Below are 18,836 nucleotides of genomic sequence, written 5' to 3'. Positions count from 1 at the left end.
GGAACACTGGAGCACAGGAGTACAAAAAAACCAGACCAACTATAGATGACAAGAAGAATGGACAATAAATAACTCAATCTCAGGGCTATAATAATAATTTATTACATTTATATAGGGGGGTAATCTCCTCAAACACCTGGATGATGCAATGGCAGCCATAGTGTGCCAGAATGCCTACCACACACCAGCTTATTGTTGGAGAGAAATGATGAAGCCAATCAATCTACACTGCTAAAAAAAATAATTGTAGTAGTAGTAATTATCACAGTATAACATCAAGTCAATTAAACATCAGGGATTTCAATCTGTCTAATTAGGAAGTATACAGGGAGTGCAGAATTATTAGGCACGTTGATTTTCTGATCATATTTTTTTTCCAGGCACATTTGACCAATTCCAAACCACAGTAATCCTAATAACTACTATTGATTTAGTATTTAATAATGTATAAGTGATATATAATTGTTCATGAAGGCTGGAAATGAAAATCACCTTATATTCAGGTGTGCAGAATTATTAGGCATGTTTTCTTTTACAGATAAATTGAGCCAAAAAAGAGATTTAACTCAGACTGAAAAGTCAAAAAGTATTAAATGCCCATGAGAAGGATGCAATACTAATGCAATACTAGACATTGCAGTTAAGGCATGACCATTGGACAGTGAAATGCTCGTTGGGTCAGCAGGATCTGACAAAAACAGGTGGTGAAGAAAAGACACCTGTTAACTGCAAAAGAATTAAGAATTAAGGTGAAGAATTAAGGGTGAAACCATCAGGAAGCCTTTAGTCTCCAGCGCCACCATTTTCCAGAGCTGCAACCTACCTGGAGTCTCCAGAAGTGCAAGGTGCCAGGATCTCAGAGACTTCAGTTAGGTAAAGAATCCTAAAAAATGACCCTCACTAGATAAGAATCACAAGCTGAAGTGTTGTAAAATACATGAAGAAGGTTTTTTTATAGGCTTTATGGACAGATAGGTTGAGAGTGACTCTTGAAGGACCAGCACCACATCCTCTAGTACCACTGTTTGAAGAATTCATCTTCCAGAATCTGGCAGTACGTTTTGGGAGTTCATTTTTAGTCCATCTCTGCAAAACGGACTTCAGGATGGACTAAAATGCACAGACAGTTGGAGGCCCCTCACAGAGGAAAAAAAACAACTAAACACTTTATGCACTGCAACTGCGATTTAACTCATTTATATTTATGAATTTTTGGATCAGATGTAGCTGTTAATGGTTAACGTATAATTAGATTCTATTTCAAATCATATTCTATCCACCATTAAGCTTTAATAATGATGGTTCTTTAACCAGAACTATTGTTACAAAATGAATCTTGAATAAAAACAAAACCAGCATTCAATCTTCATCACTCGTAACACCTGGAATCTGGACTAGACCTTGAAAGCACGTTTAAAAAAAACAAATGAAGACAAGGATTAGATAAGAGATTTTATAGGAATTACAATGGAAATTCCTGATTATGGAAATATTTTTAGTTTTGTCTGTGTGGAATTTGTCAGTGCATTGAGAAGAGTTTCACCTGATCAAGTCATCTACTGATTCATAGAGAAAAGTATTGCACAAAGCAGTGCTTAAAAGACAAAAAGAGGCAGTGTATTTGTGTAATTCCGGTGAGAGTCTAAAATAATGTTTCAAAGTAATGAAGTCTGGGCTTGTTCCACAGAGACATACAGAAAACCTTGTTTGTTACTGTAAAAAAATCTTTATAGGTTCTTTTGGTAAGGTGCAATCTTATATCATCGTACATTTCTACAAAAGTTACAACATTGCAATGGTAGAAACAACATGGCACAAATGTTGCCACCACGTAATTCCGTTGCAATATAGGATTGCTGTTGAGTTCAGTGCTGCAGGATGTGATGTTTACATCTTTAATTGACAATAAATTAAGCAAAGTATATTAGTATTATAATGGTTTTCATACACCCTCAGACACAATGCCTGCACAAGTTAATGTCAACACAATGCATTTTGTGTAGACGTTCTTACAACTTGATAGTATTTCCAGCTCTCAAAAATTCAGCTTTTATTCTCCATGAAAAGACCTTTGTGCAAAAATGTTTTACATACTCTACTACTGAGAATTGTAACTGTTCTTTTAACTTAAATAAATTACTTTAATTAGTGCTATTTAAGCAGTTTGAGTGCCTCGACATGACCCGTACGATTGTGTTCTGACAGGAGAGAGTTTGATCCGAAATTCACAATCTTTACCCAGACCGCCTTGATATGCACAGCTGTTAGGCTGGAATGGAAAAACGTATCTCAATGAATTTGACACACAGACATACGTGCAAATTAAAAATGGTCAGCTTTAACATTTTCTGTGTTGGAGTTCAGACAGTTGTTGAAGTCATCCTGATCACCGCTAGTTTCTAAATCCGTGTTATTCAGAAGCTCCACTAATAAGCCAATAAGCTCACTGTCCTTCCCGCTGCTGGAGCTGGATTCACATTCAGACGGTCGGAGATTGCGGTGGATCATGGCCTGTAGGGAAGTGCGCAGGTCCCACAGTAACTCCCAGACGTGAGGAGAAAACTCCCATCGTATGAGTGTGTGACCTGGTAATGCCACCTCTACACGATCTCCCAGAACTTTAAAAAAAAGGAAGGAAAAAAAAAAGATTACCACTGTATCCACAAATTTTCAGAGCAAACAAGCATTGATAAAACATATTTCAGTATGAAGTGAATAATATGGAAGCTTGTTTCCACCACAGAATAAAAAATATTTAATTGCCACTTTTTAATCTCACAATTCAGTTGCATGTTTGTCTCATAAGTCCGAAAAAAAATCAGTCAGAATTGCGAGTTTATATCTTAAGTCAAAAAAAAAAAAAAGGTCAGAAAGATAAGTTTTTATTCTGTGGTGGGAACAAACTTCCATAGAATTATTATCAGAATCCTAGATGATCCAACTGTCTGGTGATGGCAGGGATTGCATTACCTCTTTCGCTGAGGTCACAGTCTGTGAGGAGCAACAACGCTAGTGGATGAGCCACTGAAGAGTCTCTAATGAAGACTTGACCATTTGATTTCATAGCAGAGAAGAATGTGAGCCAGCGACTCGAGAGATTCTGGTTTCCCCTAAACGACAAACAACACATGACTTCAACTGAATAGAACAAGACTCATGTTTCTTAAACTCAGGCAAATAAATCTGCAATGAAGATTGTGATGCACATTTTCACCAGCAGTCACGGTGGTGACGTAATGAGGAGGTCAAACATGCTTCTTTTCCACTGACACAGGCTTTGTCCGAAATCGCCCCCTCATTCACTATTCCCTACATTACTCCACAAATATAGTCCACTTGAAGGAGTGAATAAAAACGAGTAAGTGAATTCGGACACTGACCAGTAGAAAAGAAAAGATTTATCTTGAACATCGGTTGTAAACTCATTGCGGTGCATTGTGGGATTGAATGAGTAGACTCAACGTCCACTATGGTTTCGCACACCACTACAAATGGCTGTCCCCTCGAATAGTGCCCTGTTTAAGGGTATAGGGGCGATCTCGGACACAGGGTGTGTCTCAATCAGTCCCCGAGCTCCAGGGCTTGTGAATCAGTACATTGTGTACACGAATTCGGGCACTGGTAAGGACAGTAAAGGACGCTGGCTCACTACACATTGGGATGACTATTTCCAGCGACGTAGCAACATCCTCATTGTACAACGTCATTACTGGTATTTATGAACAACGGTAGAGCTGATATCTTTCTGACAAGTAATGTTATTTAAAGTACATTATAATAAATACTTTGCTTGTTACATACAAGTGAATAAATTATAAATGTTAGCTCATTTGTGTTACTTACCTGTCTAACAATGTATGTTAATGCTGAAAAATAATAAAAGAATGGTTTGTATTTTTAAAAACATCACGTCGTTATGAGTTGTGAGTTGGGTCACGTGATTTAAGTTTCGTGCTAAGTTTCGAGTTAAGGTAACATAGTGAGTGCCAATGCACGTTGGGTTTTTCGGTGCATTGTGGGACTTTTTAGGGAGCGAACGTTTCAGTGCACTTCTGCGATTGAGACAGCCCTTAAAATGGCCGACTCCCTGATCAGTGCCCTGTCACGGTTCCGGTGCAGGTTCCCGGCCTGTGCCCGTACTCAAACTGTTTAAAGCAGAATGGATTTTGATTGGCTGTCATAATTTCTCGCTGGAAAAAAAATGACTCAGAGGAGTGAAATCTTTGGAATCATTTTCAGTGTTTTATCTTTATAGTTTTGTTGTGGACTCTGCTATTGTTTTACATTTAAAACTGAATCTTTATAGTTATAATCCTTGGTGTGAACAAGGTGGTTCCTCACATGAAGAAATAAATGATTTGTCACAGAACATTATACAGATACAGTAGTAAAAAAGATTGGTGGAAAATGGTCAGGATTTGGGATAGCACTTTAAATACAGAATAAATCTGCTGTAATGCCCAATGTCTTCAAAAATAAATGTTCTGTAGAAATTCATAATACAATAATACAAACAATAAAACAGCAATGTCAATCTATCAATCTACATCAGCAGTTTTACTCTGTGCATGTCTTTACCTGTTGACAGAGGAGCGGTGCAGCACCACAGGGGTGCTTTCTGTACGGTAGGAAAGATTTTCTGGCCGGAATCTTCCACCTTTGGTTACTGTGCCTCTTTTCACCTGGTAAAGTTCAGATATTTTATTAATAGATGCACCTACACGGATCAATCTGTACTGCTTTTCCTGTTTTATGAGGAAATAATTCACACAGTGAAACCATTTGCTTCAGGCTTGTCCACATAAACCTGGGCATCAAAACAAAACTGACTAGTACAATAATATTTTAGTTACTGTAGTACTTTTCATCCAATATGTTCTGCATATATCAAGTATCTGGAAGTGTATGACAGGTGTGTGGTACCTGGACAAGGTTAGGATAAAGGCCCGCGACCAGCACTGCTTTAAGGAGCTGCTCATGCTGACTGTGCTGGTTCAAATGAGAGGAGAGGCGCAGACATTCAGCAGAATGATTCACCAGGCCAGCTTCAGACAAATTTTCACTGAACTGTTGCATCAGGCCTGTTTAAGAGACAAAGAAGATATTTTTATACTATGGCTACAAAATTACTAAAAACATGCATCAAACCGACTGAGCATTTTACACGTCATCTTCAAACATGCCATTTATGGCCACGGCACAATTTATTACGGGAATGAAAAAATGTAAATGTGCTCTCTGTCCGTAATGTTTACGTTTTAGGTCAGTAGGTGGAGAGTAGGGGGTCTTTTAGTGGCTGTTCAAATGCATTAGATCATATGAGAGTCTACACTACGAAAGCAATCCGGTCAAATGTGTTTTCGACTACCTCTGGTAGTGGTCGAAAGTGGAAAAGTTTAAAACTTTTTAGACCCCGTTTACACCTGTATTTAATGTTGTTTACTTGTGATCCGATCAACCAACAGAACGCATCTTAATACCAGGTGTACACAGGGCCTTTAAAGTCCCTGTAAAGGCAATTATGAGATTTGTTTCTAAACACATTAGAAATGTTAGAAATGTATTGCTGAAACAAATTACAAGGACTGTGAACTGTGTAGTACTGAATTCAGAAGTTAGACCGTTAAACAGTTTTTCACCGTTGTTGTGTTCAGGATTTTCAGGGCAGGGCTAAAACGGTGGCTCGATGACGCACTGGAGCCACCGAGCCTGGCTCCTCCCCTAACACGATCATAACTAGAGCACATTCACATCAGTTGCCCACTCGATCGCGAGTTACTGTCACTACTGTTAGTTACTATAGTCTACAACTTACAAAACAAAAACGATCAAGAAGAGGTGGATTAATTTTGTGAACAGCAACCTTGATGGAGAGCTGAGGATCACCACCAACACCTGCCTCTGCAGTGACTTTACAATGGATAGTTTTACAAACTTTCATCGGAGGCAACTGGGATTCACTGATAATCCGCTGCAAAACCGACTATCCCCCACCCCGGCCTTAGTCCTCCAGTCCCGCTGACATCTGGTGCGTCGTGATCATAGACAGTCGTGATCAGTACGTGAGTGTTGTCTTGTGTACGTGAGGGTCGCCGCTAGCTTAGCTTAGCATAATGAATGGAATCCTATGTTGCCAACTAGCATGTCCTGAGTAAAAGTGATAATAAAAAAATGCCCAAATTTTGATTTCATGTGTTGCGTGATATCTCTGCGCCCAAGTAGCAGTGCTTCCCCATAATATAGTCCCAAGTTAATATCTGCCTAGGAAATCGCCTAGTCCTAATCTGCATCACTATTTGTATTCGTTGTGAATACGCAGGCCACGAAGTAATTAGGTGTTTTTTGGGGGGGGTTTTATCACTTTTACTCAGGACATGCTAGCTGGCCACATAGGATTCCATTCATTATGCTAAGCTAAGCTAGCGGCGACCCTGCCAAACTAAAACAATGCATGCACTGAGACAAATGCATTTGCCCACATATCTAAATGTAGGAAAGAAGTTGAATAAGCCCTATTTCTAAAAACGGTGGAGTGTTCCTTTAAAGTACTAGGAAACATGTTTCCTTACATAGATTTAGCATGTATCTGTATGCTCATAAAAATTATGGCCAAAACAATTCATGTTCATCATTACAATTCATCATATTTGTGCTCAAAAGTTCTCATATCCCTTGCAGAATTAGCAAAATGTAATTTTTTTACTAAATAAGAGGCATCATAAAAATGCCATGTAATTTCTTATTTAGTACTGTCCTAAATATGGTATTTCACATAACAGGTGTTTACATATAGTCCACGAGACAAAAGAATAACTGAGGACAATTAACCCTTCGCAAAGACCTGCCCCAAGCCATGGTGTTCTCACATCATGTTCTCAGACAGTGGAAAAAAGTATTTTTCCAAAGAGGACACTTTGGTATGAAACAAATGCTGCATTCCAGGCAGGTTTTTTAGCCCGTAAGTTACGACTTCAAACCACGACTCACGACTTTGTAGCGTTCCAGGCAAAGTCACGCCAAACTGCCTGAGAGCAAGGAATTGTGGTAGCTAGATGTAAACAAAGCATGGCGGACGGTACGGGGCTTATGCTCATTTACAATCATTTCTATCGCCAAAGGTGCTTACTCCTTGCTTATTTGAGGGAAACGGAGGAGAAAAAAAGGCGCAGAAGGCAAGAGAAGCTGTTTTTCCTTTTATTTTACGTGATTTGAATATTTGGAAATGTATTTGGTATTAATTTATTCTTGCACTCAATTGACTGAAAACTAGCTAATGCTAGAAAAGCTGCTGATAATGCATAACATTTGTGGATAAATAACGTTAGAGCAATACCTTATTTTAATAAACGATTTGGTTTTTAAATGTACAACTTTCATAAACACAGCATCCGTAGGGGCTGCCATTGTTGTTTCGCAAGCTATGTGACATCAGAATGCGTAACTGGAAGTTCTCGGGTGGGAAGTCACAGATTTGACTGCCGTTCCAGTGCACTTTCACGGGTAGAAGGTTGGAAAAACACGGGTTACGGGTTGCCTGGAAGTCTCAGCTTTCAACACGTGTTATTTATTAAGAAATTCAAACAATAAATAGCGTTTTGTGGCTCTTTAATGTGTCGTGACAGACTGTAGCAGTACGTGAACCTATCATCTCTTCCTACTTATTATAGCACCAAATAAACATGAGTGAACATCAGAAGGTATGTTAATCTATTAACTCTCTGGTCTGGTTTGTTTCTCCCGACATTATGATTAGATCACCTGTCAAACAAAGAGTAACTCCTGGGGCCTATACCATGAAGCCGGTTTAGCTGGCTAACCAGATATGTTTAAGCTTAGTTTGTGCTAATCCTGGGTTTTGGGTACCATTAAAATGGTTTGGCTTTTAGCAGTGTTCATCTCCATAGTAACTTACGATCCACGGCTAACCTGCTCCAGGGCAGGATATGTTCTGGATAAGAGATCAAACTGAAATTGGACCAATCAGCTGTGAGCAAAGTGACACACCTCTGATGCAATGAAGTCACTCCCCCTGTTTCTACTCCAAATTACAGGTCACTACATAGCAAATGGCTATTCAAGACTAAAGCGTCTGGCTTTTAACAATGCTTATTCATAATAATAATAATTTTGAATGATTTAGATATCATTTATGTAATTATTATACCCGTAATCAATTACACATGTATAATTTTAGTTAATCAATCATTAATAGGCACTTAGTTGAAATTAATATAAATAGCCTATACAAAGGTCAGACAAATAAGCTTTAAAATCAATAAATAAAGCTATACAAATTACCACATGCAAGCTTAAATGTTCAATTCTCTATATATCAACTAAACTAACTTCATAACTTTTACTTGCATTGACGTAGTGAATATTTTCTTTAAGTTGTACTCTTTTATAGACAGCTCTTTTTCTTCTTGCTGTGTAAATTTGTTTAAATTCTTAATATTTTTCAATCATGTAATATTCTGCAGAAGAGAAAAAGGAATCTCGCTGCTTCTCTCACGAGAAGTGGATCTCAGTTTTATTGATCCACAGCGTGTGATTGGCTGTTCACTACTGATGTCACAGCTAAACTCAGGATCAAAGCCTGACTTGACAGAGAAAGCTGATGATCAGCATCATGGGACCAACAAAGTCTGAATAGATTGGTTTGGTTTTGTCAACTCTAAACTAATCCTGTAACCCTGAGTTTGTTAAACTACCATCATGGTACAGGCCCCTGGTAAAGAGTAAACTGAGGGACTCATACACAACTATTGCAAGAGCTGCAAACATTCACTGATGCATTAAGAGCTGGGGGTGTAAACTTATGAACAAGATGAGTAATTTTTCACATTTTGTTTAAAGATCACATTTTTTAAATTAAGTTCTGCCCTTTAGAAGATACTCACGTTTCCCAGAAGACAACAAAAGCAAGTACAATTTACCCTGATCATCCCGTTCAAAAAGATTAAATATTTTCAGATTCTGCAAGGGGAATGTAAACATTTGAGCATAACTGTACATTAATTATATGTGTGTCTCACCATGTATAAACCGCAGACTGGCTCCAGAGAGAGTAAATCTCTCCAGGAACTCCTGTTTACACTCCTTGCCCTGTTGCTCTTTCCAGCTCTGAACAACACGACTGAAGACCAGATAATCACTGCAGCTGGACCCACTCAGGGCCGTCTTGGCCTACAGAGAGGAACAGTTTATATTAGCATAGAAAAGTGATCTCATGCAGAAAAAAAATTATGAATGCGACTACAGACAAACAGAATACATTTTCCAAGTGGCTCTCTGACCTTGGAGACGAGGGCCCGGTTCTGCATGCTGTTATAGAAGGGATCTCGAGTCAAACAGGCCGCCACAGACAAAATGGGAAGAACGCAGGAAAACAGAGACGAGAGAACCAAGACTTTCCCCAAGCGTGGGTCACAAGACATACAGGCCACGCGTTGTCCCAATGGAGTCAGATTCTCTGAGCCGTCCAGCACACCTGACAGGCACAGAGAGTGTGAACTTCTACACATGACAGAACAGCCACACAAAACAGAACATACCAAAGTCTCACAACATATATATGTTCAGAGTTGTACAGTCACCTCAACGAAGTCAAATAGATTCAAATTTTCATTTGTAACGTGCTATAACTTTGCTTAATTTAAATAGGAAAAGTTCAGTTTTAAGGTAGATCTTTTAATGTATTATAGATGTTGTGTATTTGTCTATGGTGTGTGATGGTAATTTCCAGGCTGCAGAATAAATTGCTCCCATGGAGGACAAAATCTTAAAAAAATATATTTTCAACAATTTCGCAATTGTGATGGGGTGGTGAATCGTCTGTGTGTGTATCATTTATAGCATTGTGATACCTGGTTTTAACATGCATTTCAGCTATTCAAGCAAGGTTATTAACGTTATTACAGAAATAAAATGCACAATTCTCTCGTCTCAGGGGGACATGAGGGGGGAAAGTACCATAATTTCGATTATATACTACCGGGTTTCTACTGATACAAAGCTTAATGCTAAATCACTGAAGTAACCCTTTAAGACATACATGTCTAAAATATGACTCAAATATTTTGCATAAGACATATGCATATATTACTTGCAAAAACATGGTCACTTTGACACATAGATATGTGTATTTACCCGTTCAAGCCCAATTAGGCGGCAAAAACCACTCAGTTCAGTTCTCACACGCTCCATCAGTGCATTCAAACATGGTGTCGGCGATAACACTTCTCATTTACTTTGAATGGGTGACAGAGAGTGCACATATATACTGAAATGAGCTGCTAATTGCTCTTAAACGGTTTAAAATCACCTATTTTTAAACTACAATGCTAAAAAAAAGCACGCAAACAATAAGCTTTCAGCATGTGATGCTGCACAGCAAATGCTTGCGAGCATTATCGCGAAAGTTACTCATGTCTACCGGTATTAGGGCTGATCCAAATACCATTTTTTGAGCTTTGAAGCTTCGGTAGTAATCAACATCGAATATTCGAAGCTTCAGAGTGAAGGGGCTGAACATATTCTTCTCTCTAATAAAAGCAGGAATCTGGAGAAGAGGCACGCCTCAGGCGGGCAGGGCTTATATGCTCAGAGAACGGACACTGCAATAGTGATACAAAACACACAGGTCTGTAACGTCCCAGTTTTGATATATTATAGAAGTAAAATAATTTTGTTCTGTTAAGCCTAGTTCAGACTCGTCAGATTTTCAAACTCGTCGGATCAGAGTTCTTTTCACACTGCATGACTATCTTGGGTAGCATTCAGTCACTGCTATGTTCACACAGACCGATGGATCGGCGACAGGGGAGTTCACACTGCATGACTGTACAAGAGGAAAAATCGCCGACAGCTCTGTCCCGTCCGCAAACTACGTTTCACAAGCAAAAACACGCAAGAAGTGAGAAGGAAACAACGCGAGATCACACATGCGTCAGACCGGAGTTCTTGCGCGAGACTGGAATTGTTATTAAAAATATAGACTGCAGTTCAGAAATTTGCTATCCAAATTGTCTGTGCGCTGATTTGCAGCAAAAAGGAGAAAAAGAAAAAAAGATTATGGAGGAGGAAACAAAACAACGAATATTCGAATCCCAAATTTGAAAATCGGTATTCAAATATTATTATTATCCAGCCATAACCAGTGTATCGCCCACCCCTAAGTGTGTGTATGTAAATTAGATCGTGACACTGTTGTTGCTCTTAGCAATATTCAGTCTGTTTGGTCAGTCATCAGCTGTCACACAGAACGATATGAAAAACGGTATCATTTCAAATGAAATGAATGCCTAAAAATACTGTTCAACAAAAATAATTAATTGCATGATTTAACAGTTTCACTTTGACAGCCTTACTTAATAAAAAAATAAAAAACATTTACCGATTTCCATAAGGTTCTTCACAGCAACTTTCACTGCCTGGCTGTCTGGGGAGTCAAGCACTTGTGACAGGAAGTCCACAGCCTAAACGAGGAAGAATGACAATGTTTTCAATCCAATCCAATAAACTGCTCTTGAAAGACTATGCAGAGAACTGACAAAATTAAGCATATTTTCTGAATTTTAAAATAGATCAAAACAGATATTCTGCAAACTGTAAACAGTGATGATAAATGCTTTTTCCAGTAGATTTTAACATCCCGCACTTTGCTATCTGGACAGTGAATCTTGGCTTGTATGACCACGCTCTCCAGAGGGGTGCGGAGGATTTCAGGGATGGGAAACGTGTCCATGCTGTCGAGCTGTTTCCTTGGGAAGAGGTGGTAGGCATGTCCAGGTTGGCAGCGGCCTGCCCTTCCTCTTCGCTGAGTCACGTTTGATTTTGAAATCCAGACGGTGTTCAGACCAGAGACCTGAGAACACAGCACAACATCAGCTTTACTTTTACTGCTATGGGAGTTCTCAGACTTTAAAGTCACAATGAAATCAAAATGGACAATTCTTGTTTTTTTTTATGGAATATTACAGTATTTATTATAAATGATTTATCTGCGCACATCACTGTTTTAAATTCATGTGCCTCGCAATCAAAGTAACTTCTCCCTCTTGTAGCGACTTCACTTCGCTGATGACGAGGGCGGGGCAACATGCCACTCACATCAGATCCACCAATAGCAAACCACAACCACCCAATCAATTCCCCACTGACAAAATCAAGCCCCGTCCTACATTTGTTCTTGTTTGAAAAGCCTTTTCACTCGGATAGGGGCCGTTCTAAAAAATTTTCTTTCCACAAATCCAAGGTACACATTTCTAGTAATTGAGCAGTTAATTCTCATATTGTATTTTCAGAACGTTTTGGAATATTTTTCCTCTCCCTGAATTTGTCACTACTGAAACACAAATTATTTAATAAAGACAGCCTGTATTGACCTATTAAGATTATGTTTACATCTACCTTGTAAATATATTTTTTGCTATTTTATTAAAAAGTTTTCACAGGTAAATCAATAACAATTACAATTTTAACAATATTTCAAGTGTAATTTATGAGATTTGTTGCATTTTGAATCCAATCTTTCTTTGTAAAAGGTATAAAGTTAAATCATATTGATTTCAAAGTTAAGGATTCATTAGTTTGAATTGTTGTTTGGTAGTGACGTTCCTTAAGGTTACACACAGATTTTCAGATTTATGAACACATTTACCTCAAAATGATGACCTGTCTACTATGAAAGAGAGACTATGAGAGAGAGGGACACAGGAATATTTCCTGATCAAAAATGTAGGGGTGTGGTTAAAATCAGTCTCAGCCAATGGACTAAAACATACAAGGTTTTTTTTAATCAAAAATATATTTTTTTTCCTTCAAAAAATGTCATGGCAACATTAAAGCAGGGGGAATGACCTTTGTTCTGGGGTCGTAGTTCTGTTCTTTCTGAGATCCGGCATCCACCACGTGCACGATGTCGTCTATGGTGATGGACGTCTCTGCGATGTTGGTGGCCAGGACGATCTTTCGCATTCCCTTTGGAGGGCGCTGGAACACAGCTTGCTGCTCGGCTACAGCCATACTGGAGTGTACTACAGTAGAAATAATCAAAGCGTGTCCTCAGAATGATTGGCATGCATTTTATAAACATGAGTGGGTAGTAATCAAAAGAGGCACATTAAAGACGGCAAGCGTTGATTGGTCACGAAGCAATGTGTAGTCTGACATGTCCACGAATTTAGGAGTCTGATCACAATCTGACACAGTGACTTTTCTAAGAAAAATATCATGTAGTCTGAACCTGGCATTAGTCACAGACCTTATTTTCTGCAATAATCGAAAAGCCAATGGAAAAATCCTATTGGGTTTTTGTCGAGGGAACCAGGAAGATGCTGATGAATACGTCATCACTGCAGCGCTCTTTTTGGCTATTATAAAACTTTATGCATAAATGGTGTCCACTTGGCTGATTAAAAGAAATGTTAGCACATATGCTTATAAAAATGTCACTGAATTTTGAGTTCTATCACTGTATTTGCCATCATTAAATTGAATTTAATAAAATTAAGCCATTATATCAGTCACTGGCTGCTGAAAAACACCGGTCGTATTTGTGGTGTGATCTGGAAAGGTGCTTACACGGTAAAATCATCTGTGAACCTGATCTGTAAGCTGCTTTCTCTTCCAGTTTCTGCTGTACAACTTTAATGTCTTGCCATCCTGGGAGGAAACACAACACAGCACCTGGAACGGAGCAAACACTGTTAGTCAGTATACAAGAGACCAGAGAGAACAGCAAAAGCTTAAGCAGACACAAACATTCAATGTCTGCTATGAAATGTGTATTCTTAGGAAAAAGGTTCTATACGGTTCTATATAGAAGCTTAGGGTTCTTGAATGAATTTTAAAGAACACTACGCCAAAAAATTGAGATATAAGGAGATATGTCATTAATGATCGCACAATACTTTCATGTTTAATTGGAAATTTCTGAACTAAAACAACATTCATCAATTACAACTAAATCCATAAAATGATCCCACAATGGGAACCACTAAAAGGTTCTGTATATGAAGCGCCTGACAGAAAGAACCCTTTAAGGTTCCATATAGAACCTTTTCTTCTTATGGTGTCAGCGTGGTTTGTTATCAGGACACTCTGCCATTTGTGTCTTTATTATTATTAAAAATACTTTAAGTTAATAAAAAAATACCTTACTATTGCAATAATACATACGATTGTACTGTGTGTGTGTGTGTGTGTGTGTGTGTGTGTATGTATATATATATATATATATATATATATATATATATATATATATATATATATATATATTACAATCAAGCATTTAATAATCAATCATAATATATTATATCTAGAGATGCACCGATTGCAATTTTCTTGACCGATTAGATTTTTATTTAAGTGTGACCTGCCAATACCGATTTTTGCCGATTCCGATTTTCTTTCAAAGAACTATAATTGATAGCATATACAAACAAAAATCTACTTTTCCGAAATGCTAAAAAAAAAATTCATAAAAAAAACAACAGCTGGATAGTCTTCATTATAAAAAAATTAAATGCAGATTAATACTTACAATTAGTTTAGTTATTTTACAATTACAATTAATTATTTCACAAAGTTATTTTAATTTTAATGATTTAATTTAAATTCTAATTAACTGAATTAATACAAAATTACTTCATTTATTAAAGGATTAGGTCACTTTCAAATAAACTTTTGCTTGTAATTTACTCACCCCCTTGTCATCCAAGATATCCATGTCTTTCTGTGTTCAGTCGAAAAGAAATGAAGATTTTTGATGAAAAGTTTTCAGGATATTTCTCCATAAAATGGAAGTCAATAGACCCCATACGGTTCAAGGTCCAAATGAGAGGTTCAGTACCGTTTGATGTGGTTTAAAGCCCTTTAGAAGCTGTACTGAACCTCTCATTTGGACCTTGAACCATATGGAGTCTATTGACTTCCATTTTATGGAGAAATATCCTGAAATCTTTTCATCAAAAATCTTCATTTCTTTTCGACTGAAGACTGAAAAACATGGATATCTTGGATGACAAGGGGGTGAGTAAATTACAAGCAAAAGTTTATTTGAAAGTGAACTAATCCTTTAATTTGTTTACAATATCAGGGCCCTATGAAATGTTAGTTTTTCCCCCCCTAGAAATTCTGTATTGTGTAAATGAGAACGTGCAGCTCACATTATTGCCTGCACCGCTGGCAACAAAACAGACTGCCTCAGAATCCGATGCCTGGCTGGTCAATTGGTGCATCTCTAATTATAACACAACATATATTATACAAATAAGATAAATAGACTCATTATTTTTCATAATTATTATTATGTTTTTTTAATTAAATAGTACAGTACAGTAAAATTAAAATACTAACATTTATCATCCTAATTTCTTTGCTTTCAAATGTTAAATCATTGAGCCCCAAAGCTTCTCTTTGTTGACAACAACAGATTTATAAACTATTCTCATTATGAACTTGGGGAAAATGGTAAGCCACTCAATTTATTCTCCTTATCCAGTCTTATGCAAAGCATGCTAGGAACTAGAAACCCACCACCCGATTTCAAAAGTTACTACAACTTAATAAATCTAATATCCATGCTGGTTATGGCCCTGGTACTTCACCTTTAAGTGGGAAAACAATGGTTTCATTAGATTTTCAGCAATAACCATTTTAAAAGGTGGGGTAAATGGTAGTTCAAAACTGCTTTAGAAAAGTGTCTCAGGCCAAGCACCAAAACAAACTTAGAGCCAATCAGCAGTAAGGGGCATGTCTACTAATAACGGGAAGAAGAGAACGCTCAGTGCACGTCATTATTCAAAAGATACAGCACAGGACGCACATTAGTCGAGCAACGACAGAAAGAGAGAGATGGCCGATAAAAAACAAATGTGGAAGATATCTGTGTAACAAAAGCAGGCTTACGATCAGGCAAGAAGAATCAGCTTTCCAGCACTGGAGAGAACTCAAGGAGCGAAGGCCGAGGTTGCTTTATTTCTTCTCGATAGGCGAGTAACATTGATTTTGTTTTGTTTTACAGAACTATGCACATGAATATGCTCATGTGTCATGTTTGCTTGCTTGTCCATTTGCGACGGTATTGTCATTCACTTCAGCGATGATAAAGACCTATTCATTTCCACACCGTATAAGCCTGAATTGTCTAAACCTCCTCACTGTCCGTTCCAAGCATCAGCTCCCAAAGTGTGTCCGAAAAGTAAGATAATATACTGCTAATATATGTGTTTCTTTTGGTTCCTCTTTTCGTGACCAATATAACCCTCAAATCTTGTCATAATTGTAATATGTTCATTAGTTGGACTGTCGTGCTATCGAGTTGTTCATGAGAACAGTGTTTGTGTTTTTGGGATGCAAGGGATGACTTTTTCACTGAACATTCGACCTGGATCACCATAGCACCACACATTGCCTTCACTTATTGATGACATCATACCCTCGGCCGGTGTGTGTGTATGTGTGCGCATTATGGCTGTTAACAGATTCAAACTAAATGTTTAACACTGGCAAATGTATTTAACAAAGTATTAATATACAAGACCTGTTTACACTGGACACTTCATGTGTCTTCTCTGATCAAATAGCTATTTGATTTGTTAATCGTTTCATTTACAATTGGCCACATAAATGTGTCTCCGCTAAACGATTATGAATCCGATCTTCCCACACTATATGCAAATTCAAAACAGTTCATGTCTGAAAGCAGCAGATATGAACTGCCCTTTTTAGCTAATTTCAAGATAATAATTATAAAAATGTGTTCTATAAAGTGCTTTTTTTTGGGTACTCAAAGCGCTTTACATATAGAAGGAGGGAATCACCTCAACCACCACCGATGTGCAGCATCCACCTGGATGATGCGATGGCAGCCATATTGTGCCAGAACGCCCGCCACACACCAGCTTATTGGTGGAGAGGAGACAGAGTGATGAACACCCCTACTCTTTTTCCGAAGGACATCTTGGGATTTTTAATGACCACAGAGAGTCAGGACCTCGGTTTAATGTCTCATCCGAAGGATGGATGATTGAGGACCGTGCCAAAGATAAATAACCAATCCATCTCATAATGCATTTACAGCTGGCCTTTACACAATCCTATATCTATTCGATCAGAGAAAACGCATGAAGTGACCAAGTGTAAACACTGCAGGTCACATCAGCCTAAAATGTTCTGATTTGTGCACCCTTGAAATCGTCTTTACCTGGCTCTCCAGATCTGTGAATATGGTCTATCACGCCAGCCACCAGATCAAGATCAGGAGCGACATCTTTTTCTTCCTTGAGACAAAGAATAAAAGCAAAGCTTTTTAGCTGTGGTCTGTGCACAATTTAAAATCCTTACAACTAAACCAGAACACATATTTAAGCCTCCATCTGAACTCACCACTCCGTTTCTCTTCTCTCTGCTCTTCTCCAGTAACGGTCGGCCCATCTCTGTCACCACCTCCTCTAGGTACCTCGCCTGCACTGGATGCATGAATCCAGGCACACACACCACCGGGCACCCGCCGAAATACTGTGAGAGCCGCTGAGTGTCGCCCGTGGCGCTCATCAGAACCACTCGCAGCTCTGGATTCTCTTTCAGGACAGAGAGCAGCAGGGCCAGAAGCAAGTCAGTGTTGACATCTCTCTCGTGGACCTCATCAACCACCACATGGCTGATGCCCTGGAGACTGGGGTTGGACTGCAGTTTCCGAAGGAGGACACCGACAGTGAGGAAGAGCATAGCGCCGCCGCTGCGCTCAGGTGGACGTGATTCAAGACGCACCTGTAAGAGCGATAGGCATCTGTTTAAGGTGTGTGCACACTTGAACTTCAGTTCGCTTGGTTTATTTGGACCAGACCAAAAAATAATTTAGTCCTGGTCTGTTTAGCATTCTCATTTGCACTTTAACACCGAACCTAAAGGTATCTTTTTGGTCCATGTTACATTCATATTTCATTCACACCGCACCAGTGTCCGTTTGGAGGCGGAGCGAGACCCATTTTTTCAGCTGTCTCAGTCCACTTGTTTGGTGCGAACCAGGGTTCAGATGGCATCGTTCACACTTATTCAAATGAACCGCACTAACAGAGCAATCGCACCCGGGTTCGTTTTAATCCAAACAAACCTGGCAAGTGTGAACACTACACAAAGTCTCAAGAAACTGCTCCATATCAGCGACAGGCGACTTTTCTATCCTAAACACAAGCATTAATGCAATGGGCTAATAAAATAATATGCTCCAAGGCAGAGTTATCATAGTAAGCTAAAACTAAAACCATAAAAATAAAATGTTTCTGGAAATAAAATTAAAAGTAAAAGTATGGTATTATATTGTAACACTTTACAATAAGGTTCATTAGTTAGCATGAATTAATCATGAACTACACTTCTACAGCATTTATTTATCTTTGTTAATGTTAATTTCAACATTTACTAATACTTTATTCAAATCTTGTTAACATTAGATACTGCACTGTGAACCAACATGAACAGCTGTATTTGTATTAACTAATGTTAACAAAGATTAACAAATACAGTAACAAATGTATTCCTCATGGTTATTTCATGTTAGTTAATACATTAACTAATGTTTAATAAATTAACCTTATTGTAAAGATGATCTAGATGGATGTCAATGCAACATTTCTCATTTAGCTTGTGTACTAAAACAACTAAAACAAAAGTTAATAATAACTTTAGACATATTTTTTAAAAGGGGCGAGGTTTAAGCAGACTAAATGATTGGAGAAGTCCTGCATATGTTAGTCAAGTCTGATGTTACACCAGAAGATCCAGTTATGACATTTTGATTAAACATTCAAGGTCAACAAATTACAACACAT

The 18,836-nt window shown here is 38.2% G+C and overlaps 1 protein-coding gene across 2 annotated transcripts in view; it reads right to left on the bottom strand.

Moving 5' to 3' along the window:
- Positions 1-1,440: 1,440 nt before the first annotated feature.
- Positions 1,441-18,836, bottom strand: part of dhx30 (DEAH (Asp-Glu-Ala-His) box helicase 30) — a 28,723-nt gene continuing 11,327 nt past the window's right edge. The window contains exons 9-20 of one of the 2 annotated variants that reach the window (XM_079819470.1): positions 17,392-17,775; positions 17,210-17,285; positions 13,585-13,689; positions 12,862-13,037; positions 11,660-11,866; positions 11,396-11,477; positions 9,297-9,490; positions 9,036-9,186; positions 4,924-5,081; positions 4,579-4,682; positions 2,971-3,110; positions 1,441-2,618 (exon numbers count right to left, since the gene is read on the bottom strand). In XM_079819470.1, coding sequence (XP_079675596.1) covers positions 2,323-2,618; positions 2,971-3,110; positions 4,579-4,682; positions 4,924-5,081; positions 9,036-9,186; positions 9,297-9,490; positions 11,396-11,477; positions 11,660-11,866; positions 12,862-13,037; positions 13,585-13,689; positions 17,210-17,285; positions 17,392-17,775 — 2,073 coding nt within the window. In that variant the 3' untranslated portion in view covers positions 1,441-2,322. The remainder of the gene's footprint in view (positions 2,619-2,970; positions 3,111-4,578; positions 4,683-4,923; positions 5,082-9,035; positions 9,187-9,296; positions 9,491-11,395; positions 11,478-11,659; positions 11,867-12,861; positions 13,038-13,584; positions 13,690-17,209; positions 17,286-17,391; positions 17,776-18,836) is intronic. The other variant, XM_079819471.1, reaches the window with a different exon arrangement.

This window comes from Gobio gobio, assembly GCF_949357685.1.
Source record: "Gobio gobio genome assembly, chromosome: 6".
In the NCBI taxonomy this organism is placed as follows: domain Eukaryota; kingdom Metazoa; phylum Chordata; class Actinopteri; order Cypriniformes; family Gobionidae; genus Gobio; species Gobio gobio.
This window is presented reverse-complemented; position numbering and strand designations above follow the sequence as displayed.